Source organism: Mesoplodon mirus (assembly GCF_964341445.2).
Source record: "Mesoplodon mirus genome assembly, contig: SUPER_14_unloc_2, whole genome shotgun sequence".
Classification (NCBI taxonomy): Eukaryota; Metazoa; Chordata; class Mammalia; order Artiodactyla; family Ziphiidae; genus Mesoplodon; species Mesoplodon mirus.
In genome coordinates, this window is record NW_028295783.1 from 3,245,414 (window position 1) to 3,265,571 (window position 20,158).

A 20,158-nucleotide genomic window follows, 5' to 3' on the forward strand; every position below is an offset into this window, starting at 1 on the left:
ATTAGGTAAACCAGCACATGTGTGCGGCCCCTTCCCTTAGACTCCTCTGGGCCCTCGTGACATAGGCTCAGAAGACTGCCAGCCTCAAGCCTTACCTCTTCCAAGGGACGGCCACACCGTCCTCCAGGATCTTCTGTCCCATGAATCTCAGTTGCTGTTTGGAACTCAAAGGAGAGAAAAGACCCTGCCTGCGGGGTCTCTTTGGGCTGGGGCCTTCCCCCGTGGGCTGCTCTCCCTCATTCTCCTTTTCTTCTTGCTTCTCTTCCTCCTCCTCCTCCTCCTCCTCAGGTGTGCTCTCGGATTCCACATTGCCCATCCACTGGGCCATGTTGAGATGAAAGACACGGCAGCTGAAGCCCTGCAGGACGCCGCCCTTCACGTGCTGCTGGAGGATCTCCAAGGTGGGGAAGACCCGGCAGCAGGCCATGCACCTGAAGCCGTTCTCCATGGTCACCATCCAGTCCGGTGTCTTGGCCCTGGGTCTCTCCTCGACGGCAGGTGACCCTGATGGGCTGCCTGGCTCTGCCCTTTCCTCATACTCTTTCTCCTCCCCAGTGGGCTCACTGTCAGACAGGAGGCTTTCGGTGGACACATCAGAGGGGCAAGTGCCTACTGTGCACGCATCCTCAGGAAGGGTCACTTCTTCTATCGTCAGCTGCTTTTCAGGCAACTCCAAGGGTTTCTTTGTCTTCCAGGAGACAGCGACACCCTTGTTCACTTGTACCTGCATGTAGTATATTTTCATGCCCCTTTCCTCTTTGTCTGGGTGCAGATAGTCCTTACAGGGTGAAGAGAGTGAGGAGGAGACACAGTGTGATGGGGGAGCGGTCTCCCCTTCTTCCTGAACCTGGGCTAGGGGTGCTGTAGGCCAGGCAGTGTCTCGAAATCTCCGCATTGCTGAAAAAGGAAATTAAAACCATAATAACATGCATGGGCCGTGCCGGAAGCTGAGGGAGCAGGTGTGGTAGACGAGAGAGGGACATTTGCATGACGTAGCTATGTCGTGAGCTTGGTGTCTGTTGGCCGTAGGATGGAGCGGTGTATCTGGTGTCATCTGTGGGCTTTTCATGTGCGTGGGGGGGATACTGGAGCAGTGTCTGTATACAGGGGTGTGGAGTATGGTGGTGAGGGCTGTGGTATGTGAGGGTTGCGGCTGGATGCGTGTATGACAAGGAGTGTGATTTTGGTAATATCGGTGGTGCATTTCTTGTGGAATGGGGCTGTGGTGCTTGGGGTTTATGTGTGCTCTGAGAAGGGCTGTGCCTGGAGGGCAGATGTATGTGTGAGCTGTGTGGACCTGAGCTGGATGGTCCTGCTCTCAGTCTGGAGGTGTATGATGCAGAACTCTGTCCTTCTCTGGAAGCAAAGGCAAAGACAAAGCCTACATTTTCCTCTGAAGATGCTTAATCTGGTCCCTCTTCCCTCCACCTCAAGCCCAGACATTTCCGGACCCTGCTCCTTGACTTCCCCACCATGGTAGTAGCAGTATTCACACCGCCCCCCCAGACTCAGCTGGCATCCACGCCCTCGGAACAGCTCAGCCATCCTGCACAGGCTCCTCCACAGAGCCCTCATCACCTCTGATGACCCTGGATTTCCTCTCAGCCTCCCTGGGATCTGTGTGCCTCCTGCCTCACAGCCAAGCACCCCCTCACCTGAGGAGCCCCGCGCCCTTACCAGCGAAGCTGAGCTTGCGCGGAGTAGAAGTACAGAAGAAGTATTTAGGGGCAGAGGAGACCTCCACTGCCCCTGGGCTGCAGCCTTGGGCCACCACAGTGGATCCAAGCCGAGGGGGATCCTCTTGTGACTTCGAGATTCCTGAGGGAGGAATGAAAGGCTCAGGGTGGGTTCATCAGTCCTCTGTCCACAAATATTTACTGAGTGTGTGGCACGTGTCAGGTGCAGTGAATACACACAGTTGAGAGTGTGGTTCCCAGTGGATCCTCCAGGATTTAATTCCAATCAATACTTATTCTCTCACTGTCTAGTTGGTAATGTAGGCCTCGGTGGTGACTGTGAGTGTGTGGGAAGAGTGAGTGATGTGTATCAGTTAAGTCTGTGGTAAGTGTGGGGTTGGCATGGGGAGCACAGTGCAGATGTGTCTATCTGTGTCTGTGGACTTTGTGTGCATGGTTTCTGTTCACAAGTCAGGAATTCTGGGACATGTAACGTTTCCTCATTACATGGTGTGGCTTGTATTTATGGTGCGTGTTCATTCATTCATTCACCAAGATTCAGTAAGCAGCTACTCCTGTGTATCCGGCACTCTTCCATTGTTGTAGTCTTTGGTAACGCTGCACATTCTAGTAGGGGAAGACACACACTAAACAAAACTACAATAAATATATAATACATCAGCTGGTGGTAAGTATATAAGGGTTGCCAGACTTAGCGAACAAGAATACAAGGCACCCAGTTAAATTTCAGTTTCAGATAAACCCAGAATAATTTTTTAGTGTAAGTATTCCCATGCAGTATTTGTTCTTACTTAGTTTTAGTGTAAGTATGGCCCATACAATATTTGGGACATACTGATACTGAAAAATTACTTGTTGTTTATCTGGAATTCAAATTGAACTGGATAGCCCATATTTTCTCTGGCAATCCTGACATGGGTTACTGAGACTGTGGTTTACTGTGGTTTGTACAAAGCGGGTCTGGCATTACTCAAGAATGTGTTACAAGTGTGGTGTGTATGACACGTGACTGGTTCTTACAGAGGTATTTAGCGATGGCTGAAGTTAGCTGTGTTTGTGTGAGAGTTGTGGAGATACATATATATATATATATATATATATATATAGTGTGTGTGTGTCTGTGTGTCCTATATATATAGTGTGAGTGTCTATATACATATCTCATCTCCAGCGTTTGGTGTTGGAGGAGAGGATTGTGATACAGGTGGGTTGTATGAGAACGTAGTACAGGAGGGATGCGTGTATATACCTCCATGTGCTGTGTGTGGTTTAATAAGGAAGTTATATGTGGGGTGTGTGATATTTTTGCTGCATCAGAGTGTACATGGGTGTATGAGTTACTGTCTCATAAAACACCCCTAACAAGAATTCTGTATACACTCTTACGTACACCGAGTGTCAGCCAGGTCCAGGCAGGGTGACAAGAACTTTACCACGCAGACTTTATATCTGGTAAGCACTCTAACCCCATTCATCTCGCTCTTCTCTGCACTACCACACACACACACACACACACACACACACACACACACTCACACACACACACACACACACAGGAACATAGAGCAAAATATTCTGAATGGTCAGGGGCAGTCATTGCCTTCCCCAGCCTGTCCCAGCCACTGCCTGGAAATCTGCCTGCTGTCTAGAGCTCCATTCCCAGGGCCCATCCTACAGTCTCCAGGGCCCTGGGCCTGGTAGGAGCTACTGGGCTCTAATCTGGGGCAGAGGCCTCTAGCTGGAGCTCTGGGGTGACCACCCCTCTCCCAGGGCAAGCTACTCGCCTACATTTAATGCACGCAGGCACCACGTGGCCCGTGGCTCTCAGAGCTCCCCGCAGGACCCTGAGGCCATTTCTCACCCCCGCTCACGTGGTCTCAGTCTCTGGAAAACCCTTCCCTTCCCTTGATCTCCTTTGGGAAATTCTTCCTGTTGAAGGAATAAATCCTCCTTGCTTTCAATATGACACCATCCCTAGACAAACAATCTTCTTTCAAAGTGCATTCCACTTGTCACGATATTTTTCAACAGGGCCTTCAACTCATGGGGCTTCTCTTTCCACTTTGGTAAAAGAGGCCAAGCAACTCATGGGTCTCTCTCAGCATCCTTGCATCCTTCACATCCCCCACCTCATGACCCCAGGGAAAGATCCAAGAGAATAAGAGAGAAATCGGGGACTGAGAAAAGCTGCACCTCTAGGTCTGTGCAAGCAGGATGCAGCCTGCTGTGAGTCCGACAAAGCTCCAGGCCCGGCTGCCCCAGGAGAGAGTCCTCAGACCAGCGGAGCTGACCTCCCAACTCCCAGGGGTCATCTGGCCGTTCTGTGCCGTCTCACACCACAGGGGCCCTCCAGATAGATACGGCAGCATCAGTGAGACAAGGTCTCTCGCTCCCTGCTTCACAGGTGACACGTTCTCAGTCCCCCGCTTCCTAGAGAAGCTTCAGTTTGGCAGAAACCCATGTGCCCCAGACAAGTTGCCCCCCACATACCTCCTCCGTTCTCGGCAGTTTCCTGGGACTCTTCATTTTCCAGATGTTTCCTCTTTTGTCGCCGTTCCATCGTACCAACTAGAAGTCTCCCTTAGAAGATGCCTCAAGAGATGTCCAACTCCTCCTCTTCCCTACAGGTTGGCCCTTCTTGGCTCTTGGGCAATCCGTTGAAATGATTCAATACAAACAAAAATAGTCAAGTCTCCTAAATGGCTGAAAAACTTGTACCACTTAGTGAACCAGCAGTACTGCCTAGTGCTCACCAGGGCTGTTATGTTTGCAGGGTTGCCAGGCGCACAGCGGAATTCTGTGACCTCAGTGCTGACATCAGTGCATTCGATGGACCTAGGGTGAGCACAGTGTCTGCAGTAGCACAGGCCCCATTTTCAAGAACAATTCCTTTTTCCCAGCCGATGCTTTCCCGTGAAAGGGAAAGGTTCCTACCATATCTATTATAAATTGTATCATACCATGTCTATTATAAAATTCACATTTTGATTGGACATCTTTTAATGTCTTTTCTAGAGAGATTTAATATGAATATTTTAAATGGTCTCCAGTTTCCCTGTGGATTATTGACATTTTAAACTCTGCACTTCAATTTTCCCTCAATACGTGTAATTTTGTCACAGCTATTTCTGTACTTAAAGATGAGGAACTATATAATTGATTTCTTCATTTTTTCCCCATCTCTCTCCAAGGTACTGCATTTGATTGTGTCTTGCGACTGAGTGAAAAATGCTAGTCCTTGAGTCAGGACATTGGGCCCTTTAGCAAGTAACTCAACCTATCTGGGCTTCAGCTTCTGTATGTGCGATCAAGAGGCTTGGACTAGCTGACTTTTCAAATGCTGTGTTTCTTTGATTCACTCTCACTTACTGATCTGCTCCTTAAGAAGAGGGTCTGTTCTCATAAAGTAACAACAGTCTTTTCCTAACCCTGGGTTGGGCGGAGTTTAACTGTTCGTACTCAGTTTGTTAGTTATATTGCCTTCTACGTATGCTTAGCTCTAAATAATTTATATGGCTCTTGTGACTATTTTTAGATCTTCTTTTTTTCTTATTTTCTTTTACAGTTTCTAATTTGTTATCGCCAGTGTAGAGGAGCCTGATTGATTTTTAAAATTTATTGATCTTGTATGTGTGTGCCTTGTTGAACCGTCTTATTAGTTCCTGCTAGTTTATCTGTGGGTTCTTTTGGGTCTCCTAGATAAATGAGCATATTAAATGTAAATAGTGTGTTCTTTGGATAAAGTTTATTTTCTTGCATCTCTATATATAGAAGCAATATGTTGAATTGATTTAAATATTTAAATACTTACATACCTGTTATCACAATCTAACGTTCTTTATCTTATTTTCTTTCAATCAATATTATGTTTTCAAGATTTATCCACGTGAATCCATATAGATCTAGGTCTTTGATTTTTGACTGTTTGATATTATGTGATCACATGCATATAGCATCATTTATTTTCCATTCAAGCATTATTGGACAATTGGATTGTTTCCCTCCCTTCTCTAGAACAAACAACATTTCCTAGAATATCCCTGAAGGTGTCTGAGAGTCGAGAAGGGCCAGGCTGCCCGAAGGATTGCTACTTGCTTTTAGCCACCTTCCAACAGGCCGTCTCCAGCCAGCAATTTGAAGCACAGCTGAAATGAGAACTGCCCCAAATGTGAAGATCTTAGGAGCTTCCTAGAAGGTGGGAGGTTAATGATAGGCATCCTGCTGGGATCCCAGGGGAGTCTGAGCTGGCCTGAAGCTCATCTTCCTCCTCCACCTCTCAAGAGAAATGTGGAGGAAAGAAGACTTCAAAAACTGTGAGCAGGCAGAGGGAGGGATATTGGGGGCCGAAGCTGTAACTGAGGTCTTGGAGTGGGCTGTGAGCACGCAGAGCCTCTAGAGAGCCAGGCTCTGCCTTCTGAGAACTTCTCCCCTAAGGCTGCTCATAATTCACGTGATACCGGCCATATAGAGCCGACTTGGCCCACACTGTCACAGAAAGCCTTATCAGAATCTCTTCTTCTTCATACACTCTTGTGTCTGTTACTTGGTTATTGCCTTTGGTACTCCACTGATGTGAACCACAGTCGCCAGGGGATGGAGGACACTAGTGACCCATCTTGCTCTGTGGCCTCAGTCCACAGCTGGAGGGTAAGGGAAGAGGCCAAATGAAGGTTAAGAAGGAAAGATGGAGTTTGAAGAGAAGACCTGAGTTAAGGGTGTCTTCTCAAGTCTTGATGACTGAAATGTAGCTCTAGTACCTGAAGTCCTGCTTGTTCTCAAGGCTGACCGCGGGGCTGGGTGCACTCAGTGAAGGAACCGTATACACTTAGTATTTCCTTGCTTGCTCACGCTTGCCCTCCTCTGATACACCCTCTGCAAGACTGATCTTCCCCTGAAACAACTTTCCCCCTGCTACTGTCATCTCAGGAACATTTGCTTCCCCTTCCTAGTGTCCCCCTAGAATGCCATTGCAGCCAATTCATAATTTGATAATCATGCTGCTTACCATATTCTCAGCAATTTCGGATAAATTTTATTCGCTTTATTCCATAGTCTTCACCCATCAATAATCTTCCTTAACTTCCCAGCTGCAGGTTAACCCATTTGGAATCATTTCTTTTTCTTTCTCTTCTTTGGCAAATCCTTTCTATCTTTTAAGGTCTTTTTCTTGTCTCTCTACCATCCTGCCTTGCTGAACTTCTTTTTTTTCCGTTTAAGTAACCTTTCAATCTCCTTCCCCAGTTTCCTCATAAACATTGAGAGTTTATTCCTCACACGTTAGACAGCGGTTTATGAATGGCCAGGCATAATGGACTCAGAATGAGTTGGCACGCCCGAGGTACCTGTCTTGCTGGGGAGCCAGAGGTGAAGGGCTGGCTGCTGGACACATGTTTGCATGGAGTCAGGCTGAGTGGCCTCAGGGTGTTTGCCCTGCACTTGTGTGTGTTTCTCCCTAGTTGGTTTCCTTGTCCAGCCACCTGTGACCTCCCTCCATCCAGCCCAGGGAATCCTTCTCATCACAGGGGTAGGATGTTTGTCTCATTTTCCATCACATCCTTTCCCCAAAGTTTGGTTGTGAGTTGTTCCCATTCCAAAGACCTTTCCTCTTTGAAGAGAAAAGAGAAAATCTTGTCTCTCCTTTCCTCTCACTTCACTTCTGCTCTATTATCTCCTCCGTCCAGAATGGCCCACTGACTCACATGGGTGTAGATCCGAAGATGGCAAGAACTGCCAGCAATTCTGAGATAATAATATGGATGGATCAGGAAAACTTGAAAACCTTTATCCCGCCACATTAAAAAAAATTGCACTTCCAGTGTATTCAGAGTCTCAGTGTAGAAACACAAATGATAGAGAAATTGAATTACACTCAAGTTTTTCTTTCCTCCTTTCCTGATTTATTCTAATCCTCCAAGTTATCATGATGAACTCTTTGTTGTGTAAAGTTTCAGACATTTTCTACCCATGCACACTTTTCTTCTTTTCACATAAGAGTGTGAACTAGGTCACTTTCAACATGCTGTGATTCTGTGATTCACTGTCTCCCACCGAGTCATCCACTGATAAAGTCATCTGTTTCACGGAGAACTATTTCCAATAGCTAATAGCCAATGTCTGTGGAGTGCTTACTCTGTGTCGGTTTCTTGTAACTACTTTACAGATCATTTGTACAGCGTACCCATGGACCAGGTACAATTATGACCCCCAAGTGACAGATAAGTGCAGATAAGTACAAATAAATACAGAGGCCAAGTGACTTGCCCAAGACGCTGGAGCAAATCAAAATCCATGCCTCTGTAATCATTTTGCTCTATTGCCTCTGTCTGGGAGGCTTGATGATTTGGCAACTAAAACCTTAAATATCATGTTCCATTTTTATATCTGTGACACAAGCGTGGGGCTGTGATACGGGGTAACTAAACTGACTACTTTTGAAAACCCTTATGCACCTGGATGAAAGTAAGCCAGGGACTGCAAGCCATAGATTTAAGGTTTCCTACCACCTTTTAAAAATAGCTTCTTGAATGCAATTTATGTAGTGTCAAGTCTAGGATGTAGCCCAAATAGTAACAGAAAAATGGAGATATGTAGGAAAATACTTAAAGTTGACAAGTATTGGGAGTGTAGTATTTTTGGGGCCAGCGTGTAGACCACAGGAAAACTTGCTGTTTCCATCCCAAAGGGAAGAGCCCTACGTTGCAACTGCCAAGGTCCCTGGGGCAGCAAGTGTGCTCACTGCTTAGTAAAGAAGCATCCTCAGTTTGATAGAATCATATGGGAGCCTTACATTTGGTTAGCAGTTCTACATTATTGATGTAATAATATTTTCAGGGTGTGGGAGGGTATCAAGCTCTGAAAATACCCTTGGAGAGATCTGCTTATTAAGTTTGGCTATTTCAATCTCCCTACTACTTCTTTACTAAACACCAGGCGGTTTCCTGCACTTTTCAGAACCATGTTGTTTTTCCCTTGTCTAATGAACTTTGAAATACTTTTGGATGAGCTATTAAGTTTGGGGAAAAATAAACATCTCTTTAAAATAAGGAAGATAATAACAATGACAAGTAGAAAAATCTCTAAAACAGAGAATATCCTCCATTCTAGCCAATGACGGAGTGGAAGGTTCGTGCTCGCTGTCCAGGACGTAGAAATAAAAGCTGAGGAGGCGCTGAGGCGTCTCCTGGATCTCTATGAGCCTCCATCATTTCTGCTGAGTAGGGTGGACAGATAAAATATAGGCTGTTTAGTTAAATATGAATGTTTGAAAAACAACGAGTACATTTTGAAGATAAGTATGCCCCAAATAGTTCATAGGATCTACTTATACTAAAAATAATGACTTATTATTCATGTGAAGTTCAAGGTTAACTGGGTATCCTGTATTTTTATGTACTAAATCTGACAGCCCTACTGATGATCCACAATGGAGGCAGTTGAGGAGCGGTACATGCTGGCTCTCGGACAGTCAGAAATGGCTTCAGCAGATCCAGGTACAGTATGAAATTCTTTTTGGATGTAGCTCAGAAGCCATGGCCAGCCCTTGACTGCAAGTACTGCCTCGGGTTTCCCTGAGGTGGGGTAAACCTTCCTCTTAATGGCCTTTTGGTAAGTCTGGAAGACCATATCCAAGGGGAGCCCCAAAGTCAGTTTCATCCTCACAACCATGTTTCCAATTCCTGGAATTGGCTGCATGTGACTCACAAGAGCTGAGGAGGTTTGTGGAAATTGGGAGTGTCATAGCTTGAACCCTTTGTAGGTAAAGTTTTGCTGTTGTGAGAGTTTTATCAGGAGCAATGTGAAAGACTCCATGTCCCCAGGTAGATAGAAATAATCCTGTTCTACCTGTGTGTATGTGACAAGTCTCTAATAGTTCAGAGAGCAAGTATCTGGTCTTAGAAAGACTGATCCAAGCTTGGATGTTTCTGGTGACAAGGCAAGGTCCTGAGTTTCAAGTTCACCTTTTATGGTTGAGGAGACAATAAGGTGGTCAGAAGGGAAATCATGGAGGAGACCTTGGCTTCATCCATCGTGCAGGCTTGTATATGTGGTTCTATGTAGATCGTGTTTCAAAGGTGGAGCTTGTTTACAACTATGAACATTCTCCGATGTGCTTTTTGGACCTTCATTCCCAGAGCAAGAGCAGTGCCGAGGCTCTAGAAATGCCATGGATATTCTGAGCTGTCAGTGGCATTTCCCCGGTACTGTTCCCTTGGTGCCGCTCCTTGAAATGTCCAAAGGGATTATCATGTGTCTTGTGGCGGGTCCTAGCATTGTGAAAGGAAGCTGCTGCACCTGGCTCAGAGGATTTCGGATGTGGTGGGAGGAGGAGTAGTACTACGACTATAAATTGTATCACAGCATATCGATTCCATCTTGAGAGTGGGGTTGGGGGGTTATGAAGGGGGGCTTTTATTGTACTTTTATACATTGTACCCTTGAAACTAATTCAATTTTTTAAAATTAATTAATTTATTTGGGGCTGCATTGGGTCTTTGTTGCTGCTAGCGGGCGTTCTCTAGTTGCAGTGAGCGGGGGCTCCTCTTGGCTGTGGTGCACGGGCTTCTCATTGCAGTGGCTTCTCTTGTTCCGGATTATGGGCTCTAGGCACGCAGGCTTCCGTAGTTGTGGCACGTGGGCTCGGTAGATGTGGCACAGGCTCTAGAGCGCAGGCTCAGTAGTTGTGGCGCGCGGGCTTAGTTACTCCGTGGCACGTGGGATCTTCCCAGACCAGGGCTCGAACCCATGTCCCGTGCATTCGCAGGCATATTCTTAACCACTGCTCCACCAGGGAAGCCCGATAATTCAGTTTTTTATAAAGAGAAGATTCCTAATATTATTCCAAAATTTTAAAAATATGTAGTTGGATAACACTATGAAAAATTAACTGATATATTCTTTTATTATTTCTCTTTGCCCCCTGGATCTTTTTCCCCATCCAGTCAGCTAGGCACTGTGAGTTCACTGCATTAGGAAGGTAAAGACTCAGCAGAAATGAGGGAGAAAAACAGAAAAGTCTCAGCTTTGGAATGTTCACAACGGAGGCCACAGTAGAACAGGTGAGAATTCTGTGAACCAAAAATAAATGTCGTCTCAAATGCAAAAAAGTATTCTCTGCACTGGGAGGCAGGAGAGGGAGGGAGGGAAGGACTGAAGGAGAGAGATCAGTGTGGCCAGGGACATGGAGACTGTGCTTGAGGACGATATGCCCAGGAAGAGAATCAGAATCTGGAGAAGATTCAGCCTGCACGTGATCATTGCCTCCAGCCAGCACCCTCATCTCAGACGTTGGGAAATTCAGAGAGAGAGTGGGAGTACGTCAGGAGGGCCACGCGCATAGTCTGTGTGGCAGGGGTTGTGGCCGTTCCCTATTTGTGAGGAGTCCCCAGCAATTTGCAGGCCTCTTCTGGAAAATGCTGGCAGACGTCTCTAGTGCTTATGTGAAAGCTTGTTCACAAACCTTGAAAGATACAGATGTAGATGACAGATAGATGCATAGATAGAAAAATGTCCTTAAATAAAAGCTCCAGGAAAGGTTTGGAAAATGCCCTTTATTGCATAGGACGCTTCTATTGTCATATGATGTTAGACTGAGTGCCGGTCCCTTCATCCTCCTTCAGATCACGGCATTCTGTCTGCTACTCTCCCGAGGGTCCTTTCTTCTCCCTGGAAGGGATAAAACAAATGAGGTAGGACAGGAAGAGACAAGAAGCACTCCAAGCTCTGCTGGTCAGGGTTACCCTCCAGCATTGCCTTAATGCTCAGAGCCACACACACCACAGTGAGCTTGGCTCCAGATCAACTACCACGCAACGAAGGTTCTGGAACATTTCCATATCTCGGGGGACCTCATTTCCACGTGACTCTCTTTCATATTCCCCTTTGTCACAGAAGGCTCGGTCCAGTGGTCAGGGTGAGATCTCGGCTCAGGCCCAAGGCTCTCAGACCTCAAAGTTCTGGTCCTGCAAGGGCCCCTGTCCTCTCTTGAGACCACTCCTGGCTCTCTCTGCCGAGAAGGAGCTGCTGGCAGTACGTCCTCTAAGAGTTGAGGTCCATCGTGCAGACCCTGAGGAAACTCCTAGGAAAAGGCTCCACCTTCTTGTTTACGTCAACAGAGGTCAATGCCTTTGTTAGTGCTGGGTGTGTCCCATTTGATGCAACTGCAGAGCCATTAGGTAAACCAGCACATGTGTGCGGCCCCTTCCCTTAGACTCCTCTGGGCCCTCGTGACATAGGCTCAGAAGACTGCCAGCCTCAAGCCTTACCTCTTCCAAGGGACGGCCACACCGTCCTCCAGGATCTTCTGTCCCATGAATCTCAGTTGCTGTTTGGAACTCAAAGGAGAGAAAAGACCCTGCCTGCGGGGTCTCTTTGGGCTGGGGCCTTCCCCCGTGGGCTGCTCTCCCTCATTCTCCTTTTCTTCTTGCTTCTCTTCCTCCTCCTCCTCCTCCTCCTCAGGTGTGCTCTCGGATTCCACATTGCCCATCCACTGGGCCATGTTGAGATGAAAGACACGGCAGCTGAAGCCCTGCAGGACGCCGCCCTTCACGTGCTGCTGGAGGATCTCCAAGGTGGGGAAGACCCGGCAGCAGGCCATGCACCTGAAGCCGGTCTCCATGGTCACCATCCAGTCCGGTGTCTTGGCCCTGGGTCTCTCCTCGACGGCAGGTGACCCTGATGGGCTGCCTGGCTCTGCCCTTTCCTCATACTCTTTCTCCTCCCCAGTGGGCTCACTGTCAGACAGGAGGCTTTCGGTGAACACATCAGAGGGGCAAGTGCCTACTGTGCACGCATCCTCAGGAAGGGTCACTTCTTCTATCGTCAGCTGCTTTTCAGGCAACTCCAAGGGTTTCTTTGTCTTCCAGGAGACAGCGACACCCTTGTTCACTTGTACCTGCATGTAGTATATTTTCATGCCCCTTTCCTCTTTGTCTGGGTGCAGATAGTCCTTACAGGGTGAAGAGAGTGAGGAGGAGACACAGTGTGATGGGGGAGCGGTCTCCCCTTCTTCCTGAACCTGGGCTAGGGGTGCTGTAGGCCAGGCAGTGTCTCGAAATCTCCGCATTGCTGAAAAAGGAAATTAAAACCATAATAACATGCATGGGCCGTGCCGGAAGCTGAGGGAGCAGGTGTGGTAGACGGGAGAGGGACATTTGCATGACGTAGCTATGTCGTGAGCTTGGTGTCTGTTGGCCGTAGGATGGAGCGGTGTATCTGGTGTCATCTGTGGGCTTTTCATGTGCGTGGGGGGGATACTGGAGCGGTGTCTGTATACAGGGGTGTGGAGTATGGTGGTGAGGGCTGTGGTATGTGAGGGATGCGGCTGGATGCGTGTATGACAAGGAGTGTGATTTTGGTAATATCGGTGGTGCATTTCTTGTGGAATGGGGCTGTGGTGCTTGGGGTTTATGTGTGCTCTGAGAAGGGCTGTGCCTGGAGGGCAGATGTATGTGTGAGCTGTGTGGACCTGAGCTGCATGGTCCTGCTCTCAGTCTGGAGGTGTATGATGCAGAACTCTGTCCTTCTCTGGAAGCAAAGGCAAAGACAAAGCCTACATTTTCCTCTGAAGATGCTTAATCTGGTCCCTCTTCCCTCCACCTCAAGCCCAGACATTTCCGGACCCTGCTCCTTGACTTCCCCACCATGGTAGTAGCAGTATTCACACCGCCCCCCCAGACTCAGCTGGCATCCACGCCCTCGGAACAGCTCAGCCATCCTGCACAGGCTCCTCCACAGAGCCCTCATCACCTCTGATGACCCTGGATTTCCTCTCAGCCTCCCTGGGATCTGTGTGCCTCCTGCCTCACAGCCAAGCACCCCCTCACCTGAGGAGCCCCGCGCCCTTACCAGCGTAGCTGAGCTTGAGCGGAGTAGAAGTACAGAAGAAGTATTTAGGGGCAGAGGAGACCTCCACTGCCCCTGGGCTGCAGCCTTGGGCCACCACAGTGGATCCAAGCCGAGGGGGATCCTCTTGTGACTTCGAGATTCCTGAGGGAGGAATGAAAGGCTCAGGGTGGGTTCATCAGTCCTCTGTCCACAAATATTTACTGAGTGTGTGACACGTGTCAGGTGCAGTGAATACACACAGTTGAGAGTGTGGTTCCCAGTGGATCCTCCAGGATTTAATTCCAATCAATACTTATTCTCTCACTGTCTAGTTGGTAATGTAGGCCTCGGTGGTGACTGTGAGTGTGTGGGAAGAGTGAGTGATGTGTATCAGTTAAGTCTGTGGTATGTGTGGGGTTGGCATGGGGAGCACAGTGCAGATGTGTCTATCTGTGTCTGTGGCCTTTGTGTGCATTTTTTCTGTTCACATGTCAGGAATTCTGGGACATGTAACGTTTCCTCATTACATGGTGTGGCTTGTATTTATGGTGCGTGTTCATTCATTCATTCACCAAGATTCAGTAAGCAGCTACTCCTGTGTATCCGGCACTCTTCCATTGTTGTAGTCTTTGGTAACGCTGCACATTCTAGTAGGGGAAGACACACACTAAACAAAACTACAATAAATATATAATACATCAGCTGGTGGTAAGTATATAAGGGTTGCCAGACTTAGCGAACAAGAATACAAGGCACCCAGTTAAATTTCAGTTTCAGATAAACCCAGAATAATTTTTTAGTGTAAGTATTCCCATGCAGTATTTGTTCTTACTTAGTTTTAGTGTAAGTATGGCCCATACAATATTTGGGACATACTGATACTGAAAAATTACTTGTTGTTTATCTGGAATTCAAATTGAACTGGATAGCCCATATTTTCTCTGGCAATCCTGACATGGGTTACTGAGACTGTGGTTTACTGTGGTTTGTACAAAGCGGGTCTGGCATTACTCAAGAATGTGTTACAAGTGTGGTGTGTATGACACGTGACTGGTTCTTACAGAGGTATTTAGCGATGGCTGAAGTTAGCTGTGTTTGTGTGAGAGTTGTGGAGATACATATATATATATATATATATATATATATATATATATATATATATATATAGTGTGTGTGTGTCTGTGTGTCCTATATATATAGTGTGAGTGTCTATATACATATCTCATCTCCAGCGTTTGGTGTTGGAGGACAGGATTGTGATACAGGTGGGTTGTATGAGAACGTAGTACAGGAGGGATGCGTGTATATACCTCCATGTGCTGTGTGTGGTTTAATAAGGAAGTTATATGTGGGGTGTGTGATATTTTTGCTGCATCAGAGTGTACATGGGTGTATGAGTTACTGTCTCATAAAACACCCCTAACAAGAATTCTGTATACACTCTTACGTACACCGAGTGTCAGCCAGGTCCAGGCAGGGTGACAAGAACTTTACCACGCAGACTTTATATCTGGTAAGCACTCTAACCCCATTCATCTCGCTCTTCTCTGCACTACCACACACACACACACACACACACACACACACACACACACTCACACACCCACACACACACAGGAACATAGAGCAAAATATTCTGAATGGTCAGGGGCAGTCATTGCCTTCCCCAGCCTGTCCCAGCCACTGCCTGGAAATCTGCCTGCTGTCTAGAGCTCCATTCCCAGGGCCCATCCTACAGTCTCCAGGGCCCTGGGCCTGGTAGGAGCTACTGGGCTCTAATCTGGGGCAGAGGCCTCTAGCTGGAGCTCTGGGGTGACCACCCCTCTCCCAGGGCAAGCTACTCGCCTACATTTAATGCACGCAGGCACCACGTGGCCCGTGGCTCTCAGAGCTCCCCGCAGGACCCTGAGGCCATTTCTCACCCCCGCTCACGTGGTCTCAGTCTCTGGAAAACCCTTCCCTTCCCTTGATCTCCTTTGGGAAATTCTTCCTGTTGAAGGAATAAATCCTCCTTGCTTTCAATATGACACCATCCCTAGACAAACAATCTTCTTTCAAAGTGCATTCCACTTGTCAAGATATTTTTCAACAGGGCCTTCAACTCATGGGGCTTCTCTTTCCACTTTGGTAAAAGAGGCCAAGCAACTCATGGGTCTCTCTCAGCATCCTTGCATCCTTCACATCCCCCACCTCATGACCCCAGGGAAAGATCCAAGAGAATAAGAGAGAAATCGGGGACTGAGAAAAGCTGCACCTCTAGGTCTGTGCAAGCAGGATGCAGCCTGCTGTGAGTCCGACAAAGCTCCAGGCCCGGCTGCCCCAGGAGAGAGTCCTCAGACCAGCGGAGCTGACCTCCCAACTCCCAGGGGGCATCTGGCCGTTCTGTGCCGTCTCACACCACAGGGGCCCTCCAGATAGATACGGCAGCATCAGTGAGACAAGGTCTCTCGCTCCCTGCTTCACAGGTGACACGTTCTCAGTCCCCCGCTTCCTAGAGAAGCTTCAGTTTGGCAGAAACCCATGTGCCCCAGACAAGTTGCCCCCCACATACCTCCTCCGTTCTCGGCAGTTTCCTGGGACTCTTCATTTTCCAGATGTTTCCTCTTTTGTCGCCGTTCCATCGTACCAACTAGAAGTCTCCCTTAGAAGATGCCTCAAGAGATGTCCAACTCCTCCTCTTCCCTACAGGTTGGCCCTTCTTGGCTCTTGGGCAATCCGTTGAAATGATTCAATACAAACAAAAATAGTCAAGTCTCCTAAATGGCTGAAAAACTTGTACCACTTAGTGAACCAGCAGTACTGCCTAGTGCTCACCAGGGCTGTTATGTTTGCAAGGTTGCCAGGCGCACAGCGGAATTCTGTGACCTCAGTGCTGACATCAGTGCATTCGATGGACCTAGGGTGAGCACAGTGTCTGCAGTAGCACAGGCCCCATTTTCAAGAACAATTCCTTTTTCCCAGCCGATGCTTTCCCGTGAAAGGGAAAGGTTCCTACCATATCTATTATAAATTGTATCATACCATGTCTATTATAAAATTCACATTTTGATTGGACATCTTTTAATGTCTTTTCTAGAGAGATTTAATATGAATATTTTAAATGGTCTCCAGTTTCCCTGTGGATTATTGACATTTTAAACTCTGCACTTCAATTTTCCCTCAATACGTGTAATTTTGTCACAGCTATTTCTGTACTTAAAGATGAGGAACTATATAATTGATTTCTTCATTTTTTCCCCATCTCTCTCCAAGGTACTGCATTTGATTGTGTCTTGCGACTGAGTGAAAAATGCTAGTCCTTGAGTCAGGACATTGGGCCCTTTAGCAAGTAACTCAACCTATCTGGGCTTCAGCTTCTGTATGTGCGATCAAGAGGCTTGGACTAGCTGACTTTTCAAATGCTGTGTTTCTTTGATTCACTCTCACTTACTGATCTGCTCCTTAAGAAGAGGGTCTGTTCTCATAAAGTAACAACAGTCTTTTCCTAACCTTGGGTTGGGCGGAGTTTAACTGTTCGTACTCAGTTTGTTAGTTATATTGCCTTCTACGTATGCTTAGCTCTAAATAATTTATATGGCTCTTGTGACTATTTTTAGATCTTCTTTTTTTCTTATTTTCTTTTACAGTTTCTAATTTGTTATCGCCAGTGTAGAGGAGCCTGATTGATTTTTAAAATTTATTGATCTTGTATGTGTGTGCCTTGTTGAACCGTCTTATTAGTTCCTGCTAGTTTATCTGTGGGTTCTTTTGGGTCTCCTAGATAAATGAGCATATTAAATGTAAATAGTGTGTTCTTTGGATAAAGTTTATTTTCTTGCATCTATATATATAGAAGCAATATGTTGAATTGATTTAAATATTTAAATACTTACATACCTGTTATCACAATCTAACGTTCTTTATCTTATTTTCTTTCAATCAATATTATGTTTTCAAGATTTATCCATGTGAATCCATATAGATCTAGGTCTTTGATTTTTGACTGTTTGATATTATTTCATCACATGCATATAGCATCATTTATTTTCCATTCAAGCATTATTGGACAATTGGATTGTTTCCCTCCCTTCTCTAGAACAAACAACATTTCTTAGAATATCCCTGAAGGTGTCTGAGAGTCGAGAAGGGCCAGGCTGCCCGAAGGATTGCTACTTGCTTTTAGCCACCTTCCAACAGGCCGTCTCCAGCCAGCAATTTGAAGCACAGCTGAAATGAGAACTGCCCCAAATGTGAAGATCTTAGGAGCTTCCTAGAAGGTGGGAGGTTAATGATAGGCATCCTGCTGGGATCCCAGGGGAGTCTGAGCTGGCCTGAAGCTCATCTTCCTCCTCCACCTCTCAAGAGAAATGTGGAGGAAAGAAGACTTCAAAAACTGTGAGCAGGCAGAGGGAGGGATATTGGGGGCCGAAGCTGTAACTGAGGTCTTGGAGTGGGCTGTGAGCACGCAGAGCCTCTAGAGAGCCAGGCTCTGCCTTCTGAGAACTTCTCCCCTAAGGCTGCTCATAATTCACGTGATACCGGCCATATAGAGCCGACTTGGCCCACACTGTCACAGAAAGCCTTATCAGAATCTCTTCTTCTTCATACACTCTTGTGTCTGTTACTTGGTTATTGCCTTTGGTACTCCACTGATGTGAACCACAGTCGCCAGGGGATGGAGGACACTAGTGACCCATCTTGCTCTGTGGCCTCAGTCCACAGCTGGAGGGTAAGGGAAGAGGCCAAATGAAGGTTAAGAAGGAAAGATGGAGTTTGAAGAGAAGACCTGAGTTAAGGGTGTCTTCTCAAGTCTTGATGACTGAAATGTAGCTCTAGTACCTGAAGTCCTGCTTGTTCTCAAGGCTGACCGCGGGGCTGGGTGCACTCAGTGAAGGAACCGTATACACTTAGTATTTCCTTGCTTGCTCACGCTTGCCCTCCTCTGATACACCCTCTGCAAGACTGATCTTCCCCTGAAACAACTTTCCCCCTGCTACTGTCATCTCAGGAACATTTGCTTCCCCTTCCTAGTGTCCCCCTAGAATGCCATTGCAGCCAATTCATAATTTGATAATCATGCTGCTTACCATATTCTCAGCAATTTCGGATAAATTTTATTCGCTTTATTCCATAGTCTTCACCCATCAATAATCTTCCTTAACTTCCCAGCTGCAGGTTAACCCATTTGGAATCATTTCTTTTTCTTTCTCTTCTTTGGCAAATCCTTTTTATCTTTTAAGGTCTTTTTCTTGTCTCTCTACCATCCTGCCTTGCTGAACTTCTTTTTTTTCCGTTTAAGTAACCTTTCAATCTCCTTCCCCAGTTTCCTCATAAACATTGAGAGTTTATTCCTCACACGTTAGACAGCGGTTTATGAATGGCCAGGCATAATGGACTCAGAATGAGTTGGCACGCCCGAGGTACCTGTCTTGCTGGGGAGCCAGAGGTGAAGGGCTGGCTGCTGGACACATGTTTGCATGGAGTCAGGCTGAGTGGCCTCAGGGTGTTTGCCCTGCACTTGTGTGTGTTTCTCCCTAGTTGCTTTCCTTGTCCAGCCACCTGTGACCTCCCTCCATCCAGCCCAGGGAATCCTTCTCATCACAGGGGTAGGATGTTTGTCTCATTTTCCATCACATCCTTTCCCCAAAGTTTGGTTGTGAGTTGTTCCCATTCCAAAGACCTTTCCTCTTTGAAGAGAAAAGAGAAAATCTTGTCTCTCCTTTCCTCTCACTTCACTTCTGCTCTATTATCTCCTCCGTCCAGAATGGCCCACTGACTCACATGGGTGTAGATCCGAAGATGGCAAGAACTGCCAGCAATTCTGAGATAATAATATGGATGAATCAGGAAAACTTGAAAACCTTTATCCCGCCACATTAAAAAAAATTGCACTTCCAGTGTATTCAGAGTCTCAGTGTAGAAACACAAATGATAGAGAAATTGAATTACACTCAAGTTTTTCTTTCCTCCTTTCCTGATTTATTCTAATCCTCCAAGTTAACATGATGAACTCTTTGTTGTGTAAAGTTTCAGACATTTTCTACCCATGCACACTTTTCTTCTTTTCACATAAGAGTGTGAACTAGGTCACTTTCAACATGCTGTGATTCTGTGATTCACTGTCTCCCACCGAGTCATCCACTGATAAAGTCATCTGTTTCACGGAGAACTATTTCCAATAGCTAATAGCCAATGTCTGTGGAGTGCTTACTCTGTGTCGGTTTCTTGTAACTACTTTACAGATCATTTGTACAGCGTACCCATGGACCAGGTACAATTATGACCCCCAAGTGACAGATAAGTGCAGATAAGTACAAATAAATACAGAGGCCAAGTGACTTGCCCAAGACGCTGGAGCAAATCAAAATCCATGCCTCTGTAATCATTTTGCTCTATTGCCTCTGTCTGGGAGGCTTGATGATTTGGCAACTAAAACCTTAAATATCATGTTCCATTTTTATATCTGTGACACAAGCGTGGGGCTGTGATACGGGGTAACTAACCTGACTGCTTTTGAAAACCCTTATGCACCTGGATGAAAGTAAGCCAGGGACTGCAAGCCATAGATTTAAGGTTTCCTACCAACTTTTAAAAATAGCTTCTTGAATGCAATTTATGTAGTGTCAAGTCTAGGATGTAGCCCAAATAGTAACAGAAAA

General features: G+C 46.5%; 1 protein-coding gene across 1 annotated transcript in view; it reads right to left on the reverse strand.

The window, feature by feature from the left end:
* Positions 1-20,158, reverse strand: part of LOC309816141 (uncharacterized protein) — a gene marked incomplete at both ends in the record, with an annotated part of 80,477 nt that overhangs the window by 19,455 nt on the left and 40,864 nt on the right. The window contains one exon of the mRNA XM_082646804.1: positions 214-762. Within this exon, the coding sequence (XP_082502930.1) occupies positions 214-762 (549 nt within the window). The remainder of the gene's footprint in view (positions 1-213; positions 763-20,158) is intronic.